This window comes from Drosophila nasuta, chromosome 4, assembly GCF_023558535.2.
Source record: "Drosophila nasuta strain 15112-1781.00 chromosome 4, ASM2355853v1, whole genome shotgun sequence".
Taxonomy (NCBI): domain Eukaryota; kingdom Metazoa; phylum Arthropoda; class Insecta; order Diptera; family Drosophilidae; genus Drosophila; species Drosophila nasuta.
In genome coordinates this window covers 83,609-106,792 of record NC_083458.1, presented here as the reverse complement: position 1 = coordinate 106,792, position 23,184 = coordinate 83,609, and the positions used below count along the sequence as shown (strand labels likewise).

At 38.0% G+C, this 23,184-nt stretch overlaps 3 protein-coding genes across 5 annotated transcripts in view; 2 read left to right on the top strand and 1 right to left on the bottom strand.

Annotated features, from left to right (window-relative positions):
• Positions 1 to 4,804: 4,804 nt before the first annotated feature.
• On the top strand, positions 4,805 to 5,718 carry LOC132794939 (uncharacterized). The gene is made up of 2 exons (XM_060805265.1): positions 4,805 to 5,027; positions 5,318 to 5,718. The coding sequence occupies exons 1-2, from the start codon at positions 4,905 to 4,907 to the stop codon at positions 5,552 to 5,554; spliced, it is 360 nt and encodes a 119-aa protein (XP_060661248.1). The 5' UTR covers positions 4,805 to 4,904; the 3' UTR covers positions 5,555 to 5,718.
• A 2,364-nt stretch (positions 5,719 to 8,082) lies between these two features.
• On the bottom strand, positions 8,083 to 22,742 carry LOC132794954 (uncharacterized). 2 transcript variants are annotated; one of them, XM_060805291.1, is made up of 4 exons: positions 22,651 to 22,742; positions 19,171 to 19,430; positions 11,868 to 12,065; positions 8,083 to 8,965 (listed from the first exon to the last, which is right to left on the bottom strand). In XM_060805291.1, the coding sequence occupies exons 3-4, from the start codon at positions 11,897 to 11,899 to the stop codon at positions 8,284 to 8,286; spliced, it is 714 nt and encodes a 237-aa protein (XP_060661274.1). In that variant the 5' UTR covers positions 11,900 to 12,065; positions 19,171 to 19,430; positions 22,651 to 22,742; the 3' UTR covers positions 8,083 to 8,283. The 2 variants fall into 2 exon arrangements, with proteins under 2 accessions (XP_060661274.1, XP_060661275.1); XM_060805292.1 differs by lacking the exons at positions 11,868 to 12,065; positions 22,651 to 22,742 and having other exon boundaries at positions 19,171 to 19,553.
• LOC132794952 (protein pangolin, isoforms A/H/I/S) overlaps positions 21,864 to 23,184 on the top strand; it is a 51,040-nt gene continuing 49,719 nt past the window's right edge. Inside the window, exon 1 of one of the 2 annotated variants that reach the window (XM_060805290.1) lies at positions 21,864 to 22,541. The gene's annotated coding sequence lies outside the window, so the exon portion shown is untranslated. The remainder of the gene's footprint in view (positions 22,542 to 23,184) is intronic. The other variant, XM_060805288.1, reaches the window with a different exon arrangement.

The following is a 23,184-nucleotide window of genomic DNA, read 5'->3' as shown; positions in this document are numbered from 1 at the left end:
GGTTCCGAAAAAATATCGCGTATAACAAAATATACGCGCAAAAAAATCAAAAACAATACAATAAGTTTCAAAATTCAGACTTATGATTTATTCATTCATAACAAAATAAAAAAACAAAACAGAAACCATATACATATAAAAGACAAGAAAACAAAAAAACATAGGTAGATTTATTGAAAAAATCGTTGAATGCTGTTTAATCACTGTCATTATCCGAAGTGGAAATTATTCTTTGCCGCTTATTTTGATGGCCGGCACTGATATCATTAGAATTTGTATCAGAATCAATAGTAAGAACTATGGATTGATGCTCTGATTGATCCGACTTAGTTTGCACCATAAATTCAGTTAAATTTGTTTGAATGCTTTTTTTTGGACCCAATAAATCCCGATGTAGTTCTTTATATCTTAACATCATATTCAAAAAATATTACGCGTAAAAATAAAGTGAAAAATCCGCGTAAAAAAAGAAATTTGCGCTGCAAAAATAACCGCGTTAAAGTGAAATCGCGTAAAAAGAGATCGCGTAAAAAAAGGACTGGGTGTATAATATATTATAGAGTACAAAATCTGGTATTGTCAGCGAAAGCAGCTAAGACCCCATCTAAGTAGGCGTTTTTGTATTTCTTCAATAACTTGGACAATTTTTATCTGATCGCAAGCGAATCACAGACTATAGATATTATTATTCGCTCGCAGTCGCAGTCGGACGTGTTTTTTTTCTTCTCTCTTAAGAAGGCCATCCACGGGCGAGAATGTTCGCGAATATGCTCGCCAACTTGTATTTCATTTGCCCACCAACTAGGGCCAACATGTTCGCGAACATCATTTGTCGCAAATTTTCAAGCAGTCAACATGTCAACGGATAACGACATATATGAAAAACTGTTAAATTTAGTAATGGCCAAAGTTATGAAGACCTGAAATTCTTAACAGGATTTTTCTCCCCAGAGCCTTGGGCGCATAATAATTGAAATATAATAATATAATAATTGATTTTGCAGACAAAAAATTAATTCTTTCATATATTTTTTGCTCATTTTGCGCTGCGCAAATACGTGCTCTCTCTACAAAACGATTGCGCAAATGATGTTCGTGCAAACGTTGCCATCCATTGGCGAACATGTTCGTGCAAACACAGACAAAATAGAATAATTTTAATCTCATGCGAACATTTTGACGAACACGAAATTTGACGACGAACGCTACCATCCACGAGAAAAATTTCGTCGAGCACAACATATTCGCGAACATGCTCGCCCGTGGATAGCCTGCTTTAAACCTTGTGATTTACATACAATTTCATCTCTATATTACTTGTGCGTAACTAACTACTTTCTTGTGTTTAAATACTGATTGTTAAATCGCTGTGTGTTTTCCTGTATTAATTATATTATTTTAATTTTTTCCGAAAATATAATAACAAACTGTGTGGTCAAGCTTAGTTTTGCTTTGTTAGCAAAACAATTGTTTTCTTTGCCGCTGCACTTTGTTTTTTTTTTTATTTTTAGTTACTTTTGCGCTCTTTGTTTTCACTTGCTATTCTTTTGCGCTCAACACTCAACGCTATTACAATAGTTAACTCTCCCTCCCTTGGTGTTTTTGTTGGCTATCGTCTATCCTGCGTCTCGCTCGATCCGCGCTTTACTCTCTGTGCTTGTGCTTTGTGCTCACAATCACGGTTGCCACTTTTGGTACAAATGTACAAAAACTGGTATATTTTTTATGCGTTGGTACATTGGATCACTTTTTTTCATATTGGTACATTTTCAATATGCCTGGTCTAGTAATTAAAGTTTTCATAAAAATTTATATTCACACATATTATTTTAACAAATGGATTTGTTTCACCAGACACAAATTTTGTATCAGTAGGAAATCGAAAAGTATAATTGATTAAATGAAAGTTCTGTTTTTGGTTTTCTTTTTATACTGTATACTATACTATAATTTGAAGAAAAAAATTAAATATGAAATAATAAAAGATAATTTTAAAAAATACCGAAACAAATTTGTGGTACATTTTTGCTAAAATTGGTACATTTTTTCAAAATTTTGGTACAAAAAATCTTTTTGGAATGGCAACCGTGCTCACAATGCTCTTTAGAATAGTAACTCTCCCTCTCTTGGTGTTGTAGTTGGCTATTGTTCTATCTTGCGTCTCGCTCGACCTGTGCTTACTCTATCAGTGGTGTTATTTTTTTATAAGCAAAAAAATGTTGGATCAGCGAAAATAAAAAGCTAAAAAAAACGGAATACCAGAGAAAAAAGCTTATTTTTTATAAAGCAATGTGGTGTATGTTTTTCATTTATAAACCTTCAGTTCAATACGTAATATAAAATGTAATGGGTAATTCTCTGACAGATGTCACGTGCGACCATCTTTACTGTGAAAAAAAAACATAAACTGAAACAATTTTAAAAATAGGTGAAGGAACTTTTAGGAACTTGTTTCTGTTTCGCGTACGAATTTGTTAATTTTTGCAATTATCAGATAAGAAAGCAAAACAGAAAAAAAAATTCCAAAACCATTCGCAGCTTGTAGACTTCCTTTGGCATCGTCAATTTGTTTTAGCGCCAGCGAATTTCACAATGTTTATTCTACAAGTCGCTCCAATTTAGGTGCAAACTTTTGAGGGAAGTTATTCGATACAAGTAAATATCGATATTTTGTCGATAGAAATATATTTTTAACATTTCAGCTGTTAAATTCAATTTAAACATCACTAAAATTTGAGTAATAGTAAACTAAAACAAAAGCTGCTTATATGTATTTGGTCCAGAATTCCCGCTGCCCGCTGTTTTTATATTTTTCCCGCAATCACACTACAAAAAAATCCAAATCTGACGGGAAAAAAGCGGAAATGACACCACTGTATTCTATGTGTTTTGTGCTCTTTGTAAGTACAGATCATATTAGTTTGCAATTAATTTACCTATATTTGATTATATTTCTAATTTTTTTGATTGGTTTAATAATCTTTGTTTTAGCAATATGTAAGTCTGCTATAACAATAAATGCCGGGTGCCGGTTGGTCCCAAAATGGGTTTTGTTTGTTGCTGGTTATGCGACAACGCTGCACATGAGAAATGTGCTGGCTTTAACGGCCGGATTGAGATGGACTTGTGAACACTGTAGGGACTCTGAACGCGATATTGCTGGGTTTATACAGCAGACGCGAAATGGTTTTAAAGATGTATTGGCGGGCTTTACAAAACTCTCCGATAGCTTCTCCGCTTTGGATTCTGGGTTTAAGAGTATGAAGCTCTTGACCGAGTCTCCGAAGCTCAAAAAGGCCAATACGCGTCTGTCGATTGCCCCGATTGAGCTTTCTGTCCCTGTTGATGTCTCAAGTTTATCCGTACCACCTGCAGGCGAATTAATGTCATTTAGTTCTCCGTCCCCTCAACCCTCGGTAGCTCTGGAAGCTCCACAACATGACATTACGTCACACAATCCTCAGTCGATATCATCAGTGCTCTAACGATTGAAGAATCGCCTCCAGCTCCTGTTTAGCTGTCCACAACACGTTAGTTGTGGTACCTCAGCTTAAAACGAATTTTTGTCTCAATACTTGCCCCTGAAACGACTTCCGATAATGTTCGGGCTTATATTAAGTCCAAATCTCAAGCCAGTGTTAAAGTGGACAAATTTAATTTCTCGTACGAACAAGAGATTTCATCTTTTAAAATAAGTGATCCCGCTGAACAATTTAGCGTGATGTGTAGTAAAGAGTTTTGGTCGGAGCACCTATTAGTCAAAGAATTTGTTGCTAAAAAGAAAAATCGGTCTCCGGTTTCTCTTCCTAATAGTAGCAAGAATTCTACTTCAAGGGAAATACCGCAAAGTACTGCTACTTTTCAATAATGTACGGGCAGTCTGCAATGCAAACTTAGTCCTGCATGATGTGGTTGTGAGATGGCCCGGATCACACATAACAGCAACATTTTCAATAAAAGCCGTTTGAAATTCCACGTTGAAAATTGAAAATTTAAAAACAGCTTTCTGGCTATACAGTTTCAGGTTAATGATATCTTCTCTTCTGATTGCACAAAAAAGCAGAAAGATTCTATAAGCAGTTTTGTACACGAAATTTGTTTGAAATGTGAAAACGACGTTTCCAGTTTTTTTGTTTGTTATTCGTACCAATGCCGCATCCTCCTAATTTACAAAAAGAACGCACTGCCGCTTATCGAATTAGAGTTAGTCACTCAAGGTGCCAAAGAAAGAAAACTTCAATTCCAGAAGTTTCCGTCTTATCTTTAGCACTGCCACTTTAGCGACACTTTTATTTCCTGCTCATGCTTTTCCTTGGCCCTCGTATTTTGATCGTCAGAAGACTGTTTCTAATAGGGTTGTTGGATTTTGAAAAAAATATCGTATTGATGATATTTGCTATGTAAAAAATATCACTCGATGATATTAAGAAACATAAAAAAAATCGATATATCGAGTATTTTTGATATTTTTTAATGTTCAGCTAAAATTGACAGGACTGGAGTCCTGTCGCTGCAAATTTGTATAATCAAAAAATCATTTTCATATTTGATTTCATCTGCCATGAACTGCAAATAAGAGCTATTTGAAACAATAGACTATTTGTTATTTAAAAAGTGAATTGGAAAAACAACAAATATTTATACCCACTGTCAAGCAACTCTTATTTACGTTCTTTGAAATAAAAAAAATAATCAAAATGATTAAGGACATGGTATAGACTGCGGCTTATTGTGTTCAATTTTATTCATGAAATACGTACTTAATGTTTTTAATTATTAATTAGAAAACAAATCAATTAATTAAGAAATCAATAATTTAATTAAAACAAATCTTTATTTAACGATTTTAGAAAAGCTCGTTCTGCCATACGACTACGGGAGTCACAGACAACACATTTCATTTTATGGCAGAAGCTAATCGTTCAGATGGAACCAAACTACCAGCCGCATTTCCATTCTCTCGCAACCTTGGGCTGCAGAGTCTCGCAGTTCTATGCTTCTTATGTGCAGGTCTACAAAACTTTCCGGTATGTTTGATGAGACCATGTCCAATTCCCCGCAATTTATTTCTTCAGTTGAAGGCAGCATTTCGCTTTGTTTATTTTCGACCATCTGCTTAATGATTTCCTCGGTGGCCTTTTTTACACGAAGAGGCATATCGAAGTACATTTTTTATAAACGTGGATCAAGCATTGTAGCTTTCATCAGTATGCTATTCTGTAGAAAACCACTTAATCGCTTCTCTGATATTTTTAGCAGTGTATCTTTTGCTTCTATGCCCTCTGCGCTAACCACATTAGCTTCTTTTTATTTGTAGGAAATCACTAAGCTAACGGTCACATCAGAGTCTCCGCTCACATTTTTAGTGGCTTCTTTAAAAGGTTGGAGAACATGGCACAAATCGCGACATATATTCAGCTCCTCCACTGAGAGCATTTCTAGTGAGTTACGGAGGGTTCGTCTACTCAAAATAACAAATGCAACTTCGTCAGCTAGCGCAACGAACGAGTTTAGCATATCCAAGCACGAGTTCCATCGAGTATTCACGTTTTGAATTAATACACCTGGCCCTCGCTTAACTCGGACTCTTTTAGGACGAGCTCGGTTACAAATTTGCTCCCATCCCCAAAGATCCACCAAAATGAGAAAACATGTTGAAACAAACTGGCTTAAACTATAAATGCCACCAAATGAATTTCAAATTTGATATGAATTGAAACATATGATCTTCTTACTTTTTAACATTTTTTATAAAGTTTAACCTGTTAATTAATTATATGAAGCAACTTTTTTAATTTAATACCAACTTTTAATTATGAAAATATGAATGTTAAAGGCATATGCATTATAACTTTTGGTTAATTTTGAACAAATAAAAATTTAATAAAAACAGACAAATTTGAACAATAAAACATTTTTTTTGCTGCCAATTTTGAATTTTGCGAACGTAACCCCATATTTTGTACTGAATCTATGTTTCGCTTAACACTATTTCGCTTAACACGAGGATTTCTAGGAACGTCACCACGGTGTTAAGCGAGGGCCAAGTGTATTTTGATTCGTCCTTCTGGCACTCCTTTTTGCATTTGACATTTTCGTAGTGCGTCCATAGCAGCTGTGCTGTGTTTGAAGTGCATGACGATACGCTTAACTTTGTCTAAAACGCACGAAAAGGACTGAATGGTCTTCATAATATCGTCCACGACCAAGTGACGCTGCTATTATATTGTTCGCATTGTCTGTAGTTAAGGTCCTCCTTTTATTTTTTCCAATACCAAACTCATTGCAAGCATCTTTCAACAGTTCAGAAATATATTCGCTTGTATGAGAATAAATGGGAAATTTAAAGAAATAATAAATAAAATAATAATAATAATAAATAATATGGAATAATATAACCAGTCGGACTAAGTGAAAGACAATGGCTAAAGGAGAAGGCAAAAAATAAGACGGCGACCCGCATTAACGCTAGGCTCAGTGGCGTAGCTAACCTGTCCGTCCAGGACAAGGAGAGTCTTGCCTGGGCTAATGCGTAGATGCGTGAAAGCCAACTTAGCCCCCTCCCAAAAGACAATAAGGCGCAGACCGGTTCTGCCAACTCAACGGTCTGCTGAGAGTCCCACGCAAGGGGCTCCAGTGACCAAGAGGCAGCGAGCACGTGGCTCCACCAACATCAACACAGACAGAGAGCAACTGTTGCGGAAACCGCTAGGCGGCATCTCGCCGTTGCTCTCATCGACAGAGGGAACCCTAACGGGAAAATGTCTGCAGAGCGGTGGCGGTTGACCCATGGCAAGCTGGTCGACGCCCTGTTTGTTAGGATGGAGAGTGCCCCAGACAGCCCAATGCCTACTTTCGAAGGTACGGGCTGGATGAATGGCGTCAAAATCCTAACATGCAAGGACGACCCAACGTTGCTTTGGTTGAGGGCGACCGTCCCCTAACTGGACGGTTTGTGGGAGGGGGCCAAGCTGGACGAGGTGGATAGGAATAACATTCCATCCATACGGAAGGCTAAGGTCCTGTTCCCTATAGTTGTGCAGGGCGAGCGAGCGCTTCAACTGCTTAGGCAGCAGAACCCGGCCATTCCGACGAGTGATTGGTTCGTGCTGAAGATTGATGAACCTTTACCCAGTGGTGGGCAGCACGTGATCATTCAGATCAACAATGAGGCCAAGGAGATCTGCTTTACAACCGCAACGGCAAGATGGCGTGGGGCTTAGGGAGCGTGTACCTTTGCCTCAATAAAATTCATACCAACGACCAGGACACCCACACGCAGACGTCATGGGAGGTTGAGGCGGATCTCGGTCTTGAGAGCGTGACCGACGTCACCCTGAACCTGAGCTTGACTGACGAGACGGAGGAGGTGGGGGAGTTACTGTCCATGCAGACGGCCCCCCCGCGAGTTTGCAAACCTCTAATGAGTGTGCTGCAACTCAACTTCCATAAGTCCAAAACGGCTTCGGCGGAGCTACTTCTCGCCCTGGAGAAAGTGTCCGCCTACGCGGCTTTGGTCCAAGAACCGTGGATAGCGTCGGGCAACACGGTTGCTGGGCTGAAGTCGCCTAATTACGATTTATACGTCCCGACATTAGTAAGTAGATCGAGAACTGCCATCCTTGTAAAAAAAAGGGGCTAAAAGCTCATCTATTACCTAATTACAGCAATGATGATCTAACCGAGGTGGTGCTGTAGAGCTGTGAAGGATGTATGCTGCTGGCATCTTGCTACATGGCCAACGACGTACTGGCTCTACCTGAAGACCTGCGGAGACTGGTGGACATGGTCTGCTCCTCCAACAAACAACTAATAATCGGAACGGACGCCAACGCCCACCATAGCGTTTGGGGAAGTCCCGACATAAACGAAAGGGGTGAGTCAGTTCTTGATTTTATCCTAAATTATAAGCTTAGACTAACTAACAGAGGTGAGGAATCTACCTATGTAGGTCCTACCTTTCGTAACGAGCTGGACTTAACTATTGCGACTGTGTGCACTAATGTAGAAGAGTGAAGAGTCCTGGATAGACCCGCCTTTTCTGATAATAGTTTGCTAGTTGCAAAAGGAGAGAGCGACAATTTATTGTTTGCCGGTTATTCCGACACTATTAGTTAAAGGAAAAAAAGATGAGCGAAAGCTTATAACTAAAATGTAACAATAAGAAAAAGAAGAGCGCAAGATTGAGAAAAAAATGTAACTGCTCAGTTAGGCTGAGCAGGCTTACAGTGGACAAGGCGCTTGATTTAACACCGGCCACCTTGGAATACCCGACGTGGGATTTCAAATTACTGGCAACCGTGCTAATTTGTGGATTGGGCGCTTGAATTTCCCAGTGCCCGTTCTAATTTCGGCCACCCGTATTTGGCCGTCTGTTCCTCGGGTTACGCCTGCGACCCTTCCAGTTATCCACCGCTGAGGTAGCGTGTTGTCCTCGTGAACCAGGACGAGGCATCCGACCTCCAAGCCGGGCTGTGGAGACTTCCATTTGGTGTGGATTTGGAGGTTGTGGATGTAGTCCTTCGACCACGCGAGCCAAAACCGCTGTCTGAGCGTGGATAACATTTGCCACCTTCGCAAATACGTCAGCTCTTTGTTGGGCCTGTCTGGCACGGATCCTTGCGTTAGAGCCTCGCCATCGTTGGGATCGGAGCTGAGTGGAGTGAGAGGTCGCGAGTTGAGAATGGCCACGACATCTGCCAGATGAGCTCTGACCACGCTTTGGCCATTTGCCGGACGAGGAGATGCTACGGATATCACCGCGGCCTCCCACAGCCCTCCGAAATGTGGGACTCGAGGAGGGATGAAGTGCCATTCCATCCCCAGCTCCGACGCGAACAACTGCAGTTTCTCCTGCTGCTTCGAGAACTCCATCTGTAGCTCCTTGAGTAGGTTGTTTGTCCCGATGAAGTTGTTGGCGTTGTCCGAATACATCCGAAGTGGAACGCCACGCCTTGCGCTGAAGCTTTTTAGGGTTAATAAAAAACAGTTAGTGAAAAAGTCAGCAACCAGATGAACAGCTTTTAATGCAAAACACACAAATATATATCCAACGCATGAGAAAAGGAGAGAGAGAAAAGCCCCAAGTATAGCTAAGCATCTTTTTCGCCATATACAAAGCTCTGGTCGCCTTCTTTACACTTTCTAGCACGTTAAGCTTTCATGTCAGTTTGCTCTCCAGGACCACCCTCAGATATTTTACTGCTTGGCTCGGATTTAACGTAGTGCAGCCAATATTTGGGGGGGACCACATGTATACCTTATACCTATTCGAGAAGAGGATAAGGTCCGTTTTGTCCGCATTAATTCTGAGCCCGGCTGCCTCGGCCCATGACTTAACTTCCCACAAATTAAGTTTCATGACGGAACTGAGGATGGTTGGGCATTTCCCAGTTATCAATATGCTTATGTCGTTGAAAGAGGCAATTAACTTGGGAGCCCATCTAGTAAATTTTTGTAGCACGGCATTTACAACCTGATTCCAAAGCAGAGTCGAGCAAACCCCACCATGGGGAGTGCCACCTCGCACTTCCTTTGTAATGGTCGAATCGCTCCACGTGGCTACCACCTACCTGTCGTAAAGAAGAGGGTTAACCTATTATTGGATCGCTGGAGCCGTGGTCACTGAGGTAAGGCCCTTCATGATAGCGTCAGTAATGATATTATTGAAGGCGCCTGTGGTCTACAAGAGCATGGAGAGCCGTCTCAATGGAGTTGTCCTTTAGTAGCTGATTGGGAGGCAAAAGATGAAATTGCTTTTGATGTGCATATCAAGTAGATTCTTCAACATTTTTAGCAGCAAAGATGTTAGACTGATTGGCCGGAAGTCATTGGGGACCACGTGGCTGCATTTGCCCCCCTTCGGCAGGAAAATGATTTTAGATGTCCTCCAAAGAGTATGGATAGGACACCATGCGAGACACGCGAATAAATTTCCAATAGCCATGGAACAAGCGCAGTTTTGATGTCCTGCAGCATTGTTGGCGAAAGTCCGGCAGACGGTTTCATAACTGGGAGACTAGGAAATAGCTGTCAATCACTATTCTTTAGATTTGAGCACCGGCTTAAGAGTTTCAACACTGCTGTTCGTCCAGACTCTGCCGCCCGTTTTGAACCCGTTTTGAAACCCAGTTCGTGTTAGGGGGGTTTCTGAACGGGTTTCTAATGGGTTAAGAAAACTGTATGTCAATCTACAAATCTACTCCATACAGATCAAAGTTCGGTCTCGCAATAGAGATGAAACAGTAATTCTCAAAGAAATATCTTTGAGGCACTGCAAATATTGCTAGCTTAAAAGACTGGTTACTTTGAAATAACACAAAACTGGCAATAACTTACACTTGCTAGTTCTGCAATTATGTCAATAATTCAAGATTCCGAAAAAATTTTAAACAAGTAAGAAAACTACAGTTGAGTGTGCTCGACTGTGAGATACCAGCTACCCATTTTGAATAAAAGCAAAATATTACGGTAATAATCTCAAAATATTAAAAATAAATATGCATGTATTCTCGATCGGGATTTGAACTCGAGCATCACCGACCGGGTGGTTAAAAAAAAAATTGTACCTCGAGCGGGCTCGAACCCGAGCACCACAACATGCTCGGGTTGCACTCTACCACCTGAGCTATCGCATTGCTTGTGAACCCTCTATGCATGCAGATACTAATATAGACGAGCATGTATATACGTATACGCATACGGTTTTGATCTCTGAGATCCAGTGTTTCATACGGACGGACAGACGGACATGGCTAGATCGATAGACATTTCCTGGCGGCACAAAGTTATAATACCCTTCTACGCTATGGGTAGCGGGTATAATTAGAGTTTTAGATAGAGATTTAGTATATACACAAGTTATGAATTAAACAAGTAAAGAAAGTTACAGTGTGCTTCAAAAATTTGAAACAAACTTGAAATGTATGCAAACATAACAAAAGCTGCTATCTCTATCTCTTATAATCTCTGAGATCCAGTGTTTCATACAGACGGACATGGCTAGATCGATAGACATTTCCTGGCGGCACAAAGTTATAATACCCTTCTACCCTATGGGTAGCGGGTATAAAAATGTATGTATCCCAAAAATTTGGAAATTTAATGAGTCTTGCGGAAGCGTAATAAAGGAAACAACTAAGGCCTGCATTAATTTTATAGTCTTTCGATTATCATGTGGAAAGCAAGCGTGCTTGCGACGAGATCATTTAATAAGCGTGTGTGGTTATAACTGACCTTGTTTTCAGCCCAATACAAAAACTATTGAGAGGTAAGATTAATTGGAAATTGTAAGAGAAGGATCATAAAAACTATAGAAATTTTAATATGTGACATCCAATATATAAAAAGGCAAGAAAAACATGATTTAAAAAAATTTGAAGTTACGAAAAACATGCCTCTGAACATAATATACGATCCGTCAGATCATTCGTGGTTGCTTTTTCAAATGCACCAACACCCACTAAGCGTATCAAATTGATTCAGAATGGCATCGAGAAGGGCATCGAGAAGAACTAATTGGCTCTCATGCAAAAAGTATGTACATAAGTTCTCACTTAGAGCTGACGCCGTGACTGGATGATGAAGCAGATATGAACCTGTCTATAAACTTAGATAAGCCCGTTTTGGTTTGCAGCATCTCGTATACTAACTCCACATGCCACACGCAACTTGATAGTCAAGGCGAGAATAACAATCCCAAAGATTCCCATCTACAAAATACCGAGTTAAATGTGTGGACTATAGCAATACTTGCTTCCGGATCATTGTCTACCTATATTTTTTTTGTTTTGATTTCCTTGTACATGCCAAATTTCGATATAAACAATCTTATTGGTTTTTAAGCTTCTCCGCCAGATTCGCATTACCTCTGTGAGTGTTGGTAGTGCCGGGCTGTCATTTCGTTGACCACGCTCTCGTTTTGTTGACGGCGCTCTAGCTTTGTTTATCGCTCTCTCTCTCTATCTTTCTCTCATTTTAGTTTTGCGGTTCTTCGATCGTCTGCATTTTTTTGTGTTTATTGCTTGTTTGTTTGTAGTATTAGGTAGCGTCAACGACATTTAACCCTAGAGTGAGTTATATATTTTAAAATTTGTTTTAATTTTGGATCCCAAATTTTTCTATTAGTGGTTCGTAATGGTAATGGTTATATCAATATTATCCAAGAAAACCTTGTTAAAAATCATAGAATGTTAGGCTCAGTGAAAGATAACATACAATAAATAAACAAGTAAGGAAGCTACAGTCGAATGTTGTCGACTGCGGTATTATTCTGAAAATATACCACATTAATATTATAATTAATATACCACATAATACTAAATATATCAAAGGTTATATTTACAATATTTATATACTAATATAGAGTAAGCAATATACCAGATTGTCAGCCGCAGAAACTAAAACTATAGTGTTGGCGACTATAGAATTTCTCACAAACCGAAACCATGGCCATGAGTCGCACATATGCGAAGTCAGTTGGTTCGAAAAGAGGCGAGGCCAACAATATCGGTGAAGTGCGATGGAAGAAAAGGCGTTTATTGTTGAAAATGATTTTACATTGTCAATTATCAGTTTGGCAAGAAGCCCGATTGCAGAGTCATAGATGGATTTGACTTTAAGAGTCAAAAACACACCCAGCTTTTTGCACTTGAACTTGGTAGCTACAACACTAAGAATGCAACGAATGCAACGAATGCAGCAAAGCAGCGAAGTTAAGGCACAAACGAGAGCTCGAAGAGCAAGATACTTCATCTCTTAAAGTAAAATGAGTTCACTTTCAACAACCAGTAAAGCCGAAGGCTGTAATTATAACACCAGAGTTTCTTTGTCTCATTTCGAACGCAACGCACAGCACTCAGTTCAGTGGCAAATTTCATGCGGAACGATGAGCATGGGCGTATTTTATTGCGCTGTACTTTCGTTTATATGTATGCATACATATATCTACATGATCGCATATATTCGTATGTGTATGCATATGAAGTTTTGCAACTGCGCGGGTAGCAGCTAGTGCAAATTAATTTTATTGTGCGTGTCGAAAGTGTCTAGAATGAAAACTACAGCATTGCTCTGTAGCGCAACATATTGTGGCGTTGGAATTTCAAAAAGATCGAAGCGGCTTTGGTTCTAATTGCAGCGCTCGGCTGTTGAAAGTCAGCACACTATGATTCAACAGATGAAGTATTTTTGTATTATATAGTTAGTAAAACCGTGTTTGACAAATAGCGCCACTAGCTTCGTATTTATACCGAACTTTTAACACAATTACAACATTCAAACTTCACCAAACATTGGCCAACGAAAGCAGCGAAAAAGGGCTGACAAATTAAGAGCGCGGTGTGCTTTACAATCTCTTTACACTTACGTTTTCTCCTAGTTATTTTGGCGGCTATTGCTGAACCCAACGTTTATACTTTTTTAAGGCCCTCAGTATGGCATAATTTATTTAGTTACCTAATTTTTGTTGATGTGCCGTAGATATTCTCCATCTTCCTGTGGAATTCGTTTACTTTTGGTATTACACTCGAATCATAGAATTGTTCAAACGTTATAACATTGCAGCTAGTGGGTATTCAATTCGGAGTTTGTTTACTTTTGCATCCCAAAACATCTGTTTAAATGATGCGGGCTTGGTGTTACACTCGAATCATAGAATTGTTCAAACGTTATAATATTGCAGCTAGTGGCAATTCAAGTTCTATAATTAGTTACAGCGGCATGAACCGGTATGAACGAATTACAATAGATGAGTAATCGAAATTACAATATTCAAACTGCACCAAACTGCAATGGCCAACGAAAGCAGCGAAAAAGGGCTGACAATTAAGAGCGCGGTGTGCTTTACAATCTCTTTACATTTACGTTGTCTCATAGTTGTTTTGGCGGTTACTGCTGAACCCGAGTCGCTAAGTTGCTCTTGATGAGATCGGTTGTGTCGGGAATAAGCAAACACAAAGCAAGTGTAATTCTCGTTTATTTTTTTTATTATTCGAGTTTCTCTTTTGCGCGCTCTTCGTGTGCCAATTGTAAAATTTCGGACGCTGGCTTCTGCAGTGTCGGCAGCTGAACAACAACAAAAACATAACTGTAGTACGATTCTGTGTCCCTTTGGGCAGTACGTAACCCCTCACTCTGCGCGCAGCCGCAAAAGAGGGGTAATTAAATCTGCGCTTATCTGTTAAGCTATCTGACTTACTTTTGTCCTTGACAAAACTAAGCAGAAATTTTTGCTGCAGACTGCAACTAATAAGTTATATTTAATTAGGTAAATATTTGGTAATGGACGGAAATATTTTTTCTAACTCTCAGCTTAGCAATAAGCAGGCTGATTATGCAAAAATGCACCAAGTTGCTGGTAAATTCCCTTTGGAGATAAGGTAAAAAACTATTAATGATCATCGCCGTTTGTGTTCTGTAACTCAAAATATTAGTACCATAACGCTTACATTTACTACTGCTACTAGTAATACAATTTTTCACTGTCAATAAAACTTCTGCATTTTCATTTACTCCATTTAATGATGCTGCTACCAACTTGAAGGTTAGCCAAAACCATCTGTCGAGTAAAAGGAAGAATACACTTTCACCAATTGTTAACTCTAAGAAGGTGCACAGAGAATTGTCATTTGGATCACCCTCAGCATCAACCAGTAAGGCAAGCTCTAGGAATAGGTTTGCCTTTCTAGACATGGAAGTCGACTTAAACAGTGACAGACATGTTGATGATAGAAGTAGTGCTGCAGAGGAATGCCCTACTAGCTCTTTGGCAGCTCCACAAACAAATTTATCAAATGATAATATGGAAACATATGACTCAAGCAATAGATTTCAACCTATTAATTCTGATAGTAATAATAATTCTAATGTTACTTCAAAACTACTGCAAATAGTTTTAAGTATTACAAACCTTAATGATCTATTTGATGTCATTTCGGAGGTCACTCGTTTTGATAACGTACTAGTCGAAATTAACCAAGGAGTAACAGCCAGAATTTTTCCCAAGGACTCTAAAACTATAGAGCCATTGTTGATCATTTTGATAAAATGGAAATTGAATTCCATACGTATCAATTGAAGGAAGAGAAGCCTCACAGAATAGTAGTTAAGGGGCTTCATCAGAGCACATTAAGTAGAGAAATTGTTGCCAATTTTAAAGCATTAGGTTTTGAAGCCCTTCAAGTGCATAACCCAAGATCAAGGTCTAGCCGAGATGAGAATCTTAACATATTTTTTTTATTAATATCAAACCTTTTGCTGAAATTAATTATGTATATGATATAGTCACGCTTTGCCGCCAACGAGTAAGGATAGAAAGGATGCGGAAATCGAAATACTGCCGTCGTCATCCCACTTTACAACGCAGTGTGTACGTCCACAAGATCAACTGCCTACATGTAAGCACTGTAGAAGGAATCATACGGCAAGCTACAAGGGTTGCCGGTGGTATCAAGATTACCTAAGGCGATCTATGGGTTCGAAGAAACAACCACAACAAAAACAAAAGCAACAACAGTCAACTCGACAGCAACCAATTCAGCAAATGCCTAACCCTTCTGTCTGCAATAGTATAGGCTTATCTTATGCCTCAATTGCAAAAAATTGATTGACGGCTCAGCGCCGTCTACAAGTACATAGCTCGAAGGAAATCACTACACAACGCCAACAACAAAATGTTCTTGACGTTTTTCAATATTGGAGCAACAGCAAAGGCAATTTTTAAATGGCAGCAACAACTCCAGCAACAGCAGCAGCAGCAATTCTTGTTGTGGCTACAGCAACAGCAGTAGGAACAACAAATGCAAAACAAGCAGAATAGTCTACGACTTGAACGGCTCGAAAATATGGTTTTTTAAATGGCCAACTCTATCAAGCAATGGACTGGGCATAAATCAGTTCTCCAGAACCACAACAGTGCTTCCGCCTTAAAATAAACACACTCAAGATCGTCATCTGGAATGTCAATGGCATTTCAGGAAAAGCCAGAGAAGTTAAATTCTTTGCGCACGACTTTGCGCACAACAATCGAGGTGAAGTTGTTAAAATATTCGGATATTCCTTCTATCCAGCGTAAAAACCACCACGGAGGAGCTGCGGTATTGGTGAGGAGCTCTCTTAGTCATTTCCTACACAGTGTTATTGAAACACAAACTATTCAAATGTCTTCCAAAAAGTTGCGACAGGTTTGGGATATATGGAAGTGAGCGCAATATACTGTCCTCCAAGGCACAAAATTGAAGAAAGACATTTTACTGAAATACTGGCTTCTTGTGGCCAGAAGTTTCTGGTTGGAGGTGACTGGAATGGTCGACATTGGATGTGGGGCGACACATATAATTCACCGAGAGGGTGTGAGCTAGTAGTAGGGGCTAAAATACTGGCCACTGGTTCACCAACGAGATACCCATATGTACCTAAGCACACAGCTACTTTCATTGATTTCGCATTATACCATGGAATACTGGATTCTCAAATAAATATATGTGAAAGCTGGGACCTGGAGTCTGATCACATAGCCCTTATTGTTAATCTGCTAACAAATGGTACTAATGTCAGACCAAGTCCTCGGTTAATCACAAGTCGTACTGATCTCATCACTTTCAAACAAATCCTTTATAACTCTTTATAACTAAATTCAACTCTGGACACTAAAGAAGACATTGAGAATGCAGTCGAAATTCTAATTGATAATATACATAGAGCTGCTTCTGCTTCAACGCCACCTGATCCTGATTTTCGTCCCATAATCTATGGTATTGTTCTCACAAGGGAAGCAAAAGGGCAGCGAAACAACTACAAACCCTTTTAAGGGAACTCCGAAGCGATTTTTTCGAGCAAAAATTGTCCTCCATGAACTATACAGTTGACGCAAATTATTCACTATGGAAGTGCACACAATCGCTTAAACGACAATCTTTTAGACAGGTTCCCGTTCGATGTCCTAGTGGTGAACTTGCAAAAAAATGAAGTGGAGCAGGCCAATGCTTTCGGTCAACCTTTAGAGGATCGCTTCACTCCCCATAACTTTTCTTCAATAGAACAAAGTAGAGAGACCCATCAAAGTTTGGATACTCCGCTGCAGATGTCATTGCCCATTAAGCCTATATGGATTGAGGAAATATCTGAAGTCATTCAATTTTTGCCAAAAAATAAAGCGGTAGCAGCTATTGATAGGATTTGTAACGCAACGTTGAAGGCTTTGCCTACAAGAGCAATTCTATAAATAGCATTAATTTTGAATGCTATTATTAGGATCCAAGCGTTCCCAAAGCAATGGAAATTAGCTGCGATTCTGATGATTCACAATCCCGGTAAACCAGAGGTTCATCCTGAGTCATACCGTCCAATAAGTCTCTTATTCTCCCTATCTAAGTTGTGGGAGAGACTCGTCGCCAACAGAATTATAGTGATTTTGACTGAAACCAATATCTTTCCAGACCATCAATTTGGCTTTCGGGGAGGACACGGCACTGTAGAACAAGTCCTCAGATTGGAAAAGCATATATTGCAGGCCTTTGGCGACCTGGAGTATTCCCAATGCAGTCTTTATAGACATGGAGTAAGATTTCGATAAGGTGTATCATGATGGCGTTTTGTCCAAAATTAAAAACCTCCTACCTGCTCCCTACTATGGAATTTTAAGATCATATCTGGATGGACATGAGTTCAATACTCTAATAACTATCGTATGAGAGCAGGAGTAACACAGGGCAGTGTGCTTGCACCGCTGCTCTATTCATTGTACACTGCTGATATAACCACCCAAACAGCCAACATATGATAGCTCCTTCCAAAGCTCTTATTGCGACCTATGCAGATGACATTGCAGTCATCTATAACTCCAGTTGCCGTAGATAATCTCCTAATGGAATACAGGAATACCTCAAAACTCTTGCACCTTAGTGCAAACGGTGGAACTTTTGAAAATAAATCCGATAAAAACAGCGAACCCCTGTTTCGCAAGCCAAGTATCTTGGAAATACACTGGACAAGCGCCTTACTTTTGGGCAACATTTAAAAGCCACAATTAAGAAATGTAACCTAAGGTTCCAGCAACTGCGTTGGCTTATACAAAGACAAAGCACTTTGCTGCTAAGATGCAAAAGGGCATTGTATGCGTATTGCATCCTTTGGCTTTATGGTATTCAGATCTGGGGGGATCGCAACCAAATCCAACTATAAACAGATTCAGGTGTTGCAGAATCGGATACTACGAAGCATAACAGACTGTCCCTGGTTCGTGCGTGGCCGTTATAGTGATATACTTCGAAGACGCCGCAGCCTACTAGCCAGGAAGTTACTTCCAGCGAGACCATTAAGGCATCTTAAACGGCAAGGCTATGCCAAAACAATTAGGCGCCAATAACGCTGACACATATGTATGTAATCCTCATATTTGTGTTGAGGTTTGGTTTATTTTTATACCCGCTACCCATAGGGTAGAATGGTATTATAACTTTCTGCCGGCAGGAAATGTATGTAACAAAAAGAAGGAGGCATCTCCGACCCTATAAAGTATACATATTCTTGATCAGCATCAACAGCCGAGACGATCTAGCAATGTCCGTCTGTCTGTCTGTGTCTCTGTCCGTATGAACACCTAGATCTCAGAGACTAAAAAAGATAGAGCTATATTTTTTCTTCAACAGCATTTGTTATGTTTGCACGCAGATCAAGTTAGTTTCAAATTTTTGTCACGCCCACTTTCGCCCCGCAAATCAATAAAATCGAATAACAAGCGTAATTTTCAAGCTACAGCTGCGAATTTTGGTGTATACAATAATAACTATAGTATTTATGATTTCTGAAAATTTGATTGCGATAGGCAAAAACGCCTACTTAGTGGCTTTGGTCGACAATCTGGTATATTGCGCCGTCTATGGTATATTTTGAATGTGGTACTATATTGATGTAACAAATATACCGTCTGGTATATTTTTAGTATATTTGTATTTTGGTATCTTTTGAAAAAACCTCAATATTTTGCTTTTATTCAAAATATGTAGCGGGTATCTCACAGTCGAGCACACACGACTGTAACTTTCTTACTTGTTTATATTTTATACCCCTGTGTTGTTAAGGTACTTTAAGTTTGCTGTACAGATTCTTCACTTAATAAAATGAAAACCCAAAAAAACTGCTGAGCCCAACAGTATGGCATAATTTAATTACCTAATTTTTGTTTGATGTGCCGTTGATAGTCTTCATCTTCCTGTCGGAGTTCGTTTACTTTTGCATCCTAAAACAGTTGTTTAAATGATGCGGTCTTAGAGTTACACTTGAATCGCATATTAGTCTAATTATGACTCGTTTCCACGTCACTCAATTTTTTCCCATTTGATCAAGTCCCGTTTTGCTGTTTTAATAGCCAAGCTTGTAAAATAAATGGGCAACGGTAAATTTTTTTGAGTGTCCACTCTGATGAAAATCAACTGCGCAGAATGTAAACAAAACCACCAAATTATAAATAAGTAATCAGTAGTGCAATGTTGTATAGTGCATATGTATTTGTATTATCAATATGTATGTGTTTGCTGTTGTGAGCTCCGTTTCGACTTTACGTCGATAAAATAACGCTTGACTGAAGAAATATACCGAAAGTGGGTGTCCAATATTTAACATTGTGTGTGAAGTCAAAAAAAAAAAGATAAGAACCGAGCATGTGAAAACGAGGCATTGTTGGATGAAATGTTGTATCGTTACACCAAAGCAGTGTTGCCATATTAGCTATTTTATTGCTAGATCTAGCTATTTTGAAACTGCAAAAGCTGCACCTTGTTAAAACAAAAGTGAGGAATGGAAGGCATTTGAAAACTCTAAATGTTATTTTAGCCATAAGGTAGGCTACATTGATAACTACAATTCTAAGATTTACACTAATAAAATGAATGTTCATTTACAGATATGGACTCAAAAGAAGTGGAATGTGTTGTTATAACTACACATTGCCAACAAAATATTTAAAAATGATATCTGAATCAGATAAATATAAAGATTCGGTTGAGGACACCATCGATTTTAATAAAAACCATTTAAAAGTAACACACAAAAACTAGCAATTTTTTTAGCAGTTTCATATTTTTTTTTAGTTATTTCTAGCATATTTTTTCTATCAATTTAGCTATTTCAGCTCATGAAATTCTGGCAACACCTGACCAAAGGTAAGTAGTTTTTAATACAATTTAGTATTTTGGGGTAAACTCAATTCGGGATATTTTAACGCTTTCAAATTTTCTATTGATTATAGGAAGAGGAAAGAAATTGGTGCATTTAAATTGTTTGTTTGAGGACGGTTGGTAAATGAACTAAATCATTTTATTTCTCGTGAACTCCAAAATAATTTCCCCTGAGAAATAGCCTATTTCCACTGCATTGCCTATTTCCACTGCACCAAAAAACTCGCTTTTTTTCGATCAGGTCGAGTGTTACGTTCGCCCCATCTAGGTTTTTACCTATAAGTAAAAACCTGTTTTTTTACTATCGCGAGCTAAATAAAAAAATCGATAACGAACGTAGAAATATCGAATAGAGCTCACCACTCAACAAACATCTGACAATCAAGTGCGCCAAGGTATTAATGAAATATAAAAAAATATATATTTTGCTTTTTAGAACAAATCTCCAGCAATCTCGTTGAGTAGCATTCACGAAAAAATATTTTTTGAGTTGTGGAAGGAAAATTTGACGGCATTGAGGTCTGCGCAAAAAACTCACACACATATGTATTCAATATGTGAGAAGTAAAAAGTATATGTTTTTATTTAAACCGCCAGCATTTCTACTTACAAATGGCCTTTCTTAAATTAGATCTTCCTGCGAATACCTATTTAAATTAAAAGAAATCAACAGCTGGCATTTCAGAGCGGTCATATTACGGGGCATTAGGTACACGTTTTTTCAGTCTCAGCATAGCATCGATTTTATCGATAGTGGAAGGTGTGTGATCCTGTTTTAAAAAAATTCTCGTTTTATTGTTAATGAAAAAGACGAGAAATAATACGATTTCGTTCATCCGCGAACTGAGCTTTAAAATTAAATTAACTTTTGGGAACATATACATATAAGTAAGTTTTTATGACCAAAATAATCGTTCGGGAAAAAATTGATTTTTTGTTGTATTTTTGGTAAATACTGTTGAGTGATTTTTTTGTAACAGTTTGTATGCGAAGAAAACCTAAAATATACAGTAAAATTTTAAATATTAAATTAAATATTTACGGATTAAACAAATAATGTGACGTAGTGTCAATAAAAAATTGTAGTTTATGTAACCCAGTGTCAATGAAAAAGTTTATGTTTGATTATAACTGTGTCACTTTTTTTAATTAAATTTAATTTTCTTTGATATTTTTATATATCCGGCTTAAGAATCTTTCAAGAAAGTGCGGTTAGTGTAACTTGGCTATAACACTCGAGTCAACATTTCGATAATAGTTTGTATCGATATAATACGAAAAGCCATCAGCTGTTTCTGTAGCGAGCAATTTCGACTAACAGAACAATACTCGTTGGTTTAAAATTACGTTTTGAATGTACTGTCGTTTCTGTTAATAACAGGAATGTGTTGTGGAAGCATTTGTAAAATTTTCAGTTTTTAGTGCGCGAGGCTTGGCGAGCGGTCGTGTTAAATTCTTTCGTGGTTATTCGATGTATATTGAATTGTATTTTAATATTTTAAATTGTATTGTAATCAAATACAATTAAAGGAAACACACAATAAAAAATATATTTAGTTCGTAAAGGGTCGTAATAATTTATAAGTTGATGTGATTGCTAAACATTATTCATTCATACGAATATATATATATATATATATATATATATATATATATATATATACCATTTTGACGCATGTTTATGTGTTCATACCCATATGAAAATTAACAAACACATGCAAGAATACAGATGATATTATATCTGTTCCCATGTGTTAGCCTATGCATACATACACGTATGTATCTATATGGTATGTGCAAGTGTATAAAGTACAGCGATTGTGATCGGGATCGTCATCGTCTCAATTCATTTGTGTATATGAATGTGTGTGGTGGCATGTGCGTGTAATTAGAAAAAGTTTCAAAGAATACAAAAAAATAAAAGATAAATATGAAGAAATTATTTTTAAAATAATTTTAATGATGAAATACGAATAAATCAACCAAAAATAAAAAAGTGTATATTATATTAACAGATCACACTGAATAAGTGAACAAATACAAAATATTCATTTATTTTTATATGTATGTACTTATGTACACTCACGCGCGCGCGCGAATTCATGCACACTTGATGGTGTATGAATAGTATGCAAAAATCTAAAATGAATGCAAATTAATCATTTAAAAAAGTAAATGATTTAAAGAATTTTGTATTAATGCGATTGGTCACCAATTTATTTATTTGGTTGTGCCTTAATCTTAAGCAAGACCATCTTAAAACAATAAGGCACAACAAACATGTTAACCTGTTTTGCCGACGGAGAAAAAAATATTGTTTATATAATTGAATGCGTATAATCTTATTAAATTGCATTTAAAAAAAAGGTAAGTCGCTTCAATGAATTTTGTATTCCTTTTTTGTACTACATTCATCATATACAAACTATTTAAAAGATAAAAGATGATTTGTACGAACGTGCGTTCATATACATACGTTCGTTTGTGAATATTTTCGGGAAAAAATATTTTTCGAATTCTCTTTGGTCGGCGTTTTGTTTTGTTTCGTTCGTTTCTTTTTCTACCTGTTGATATCCCACAATCATTTCTCTAAATAGAAACTCGTTGTCATTAGTGTTGTGACGGTGCTTTGTTGTTGTCGTGGTTTTGGGTTCGCTTGTTACCTTGAACTAATAGTTGACGTTATGTTCTACTACGAGTGTGTACCCTAATAATAGTGTATGTGCTTTAAATCTAGCATTTCTTCACCAAGTAGTACATACATACGCTCACTTTATTGGATATACTTTATAGACATATGTACATAGATATGTACACAACCATATGCGACTTAAGCAAACCAGTGTGTGCTGTTGTATGTATGTTTTGATTCTTACCTTTTTTTTTTTGTATATTTGTAGAACATTTAAAGGGACAGTGTAGAGGCATAGGCTGCTAGAATCCCAAAACTTATAATCATCGATTGCCGTTCTTAGTCCTGATCGGCCGCTTGCACAACAAGCCGATAACA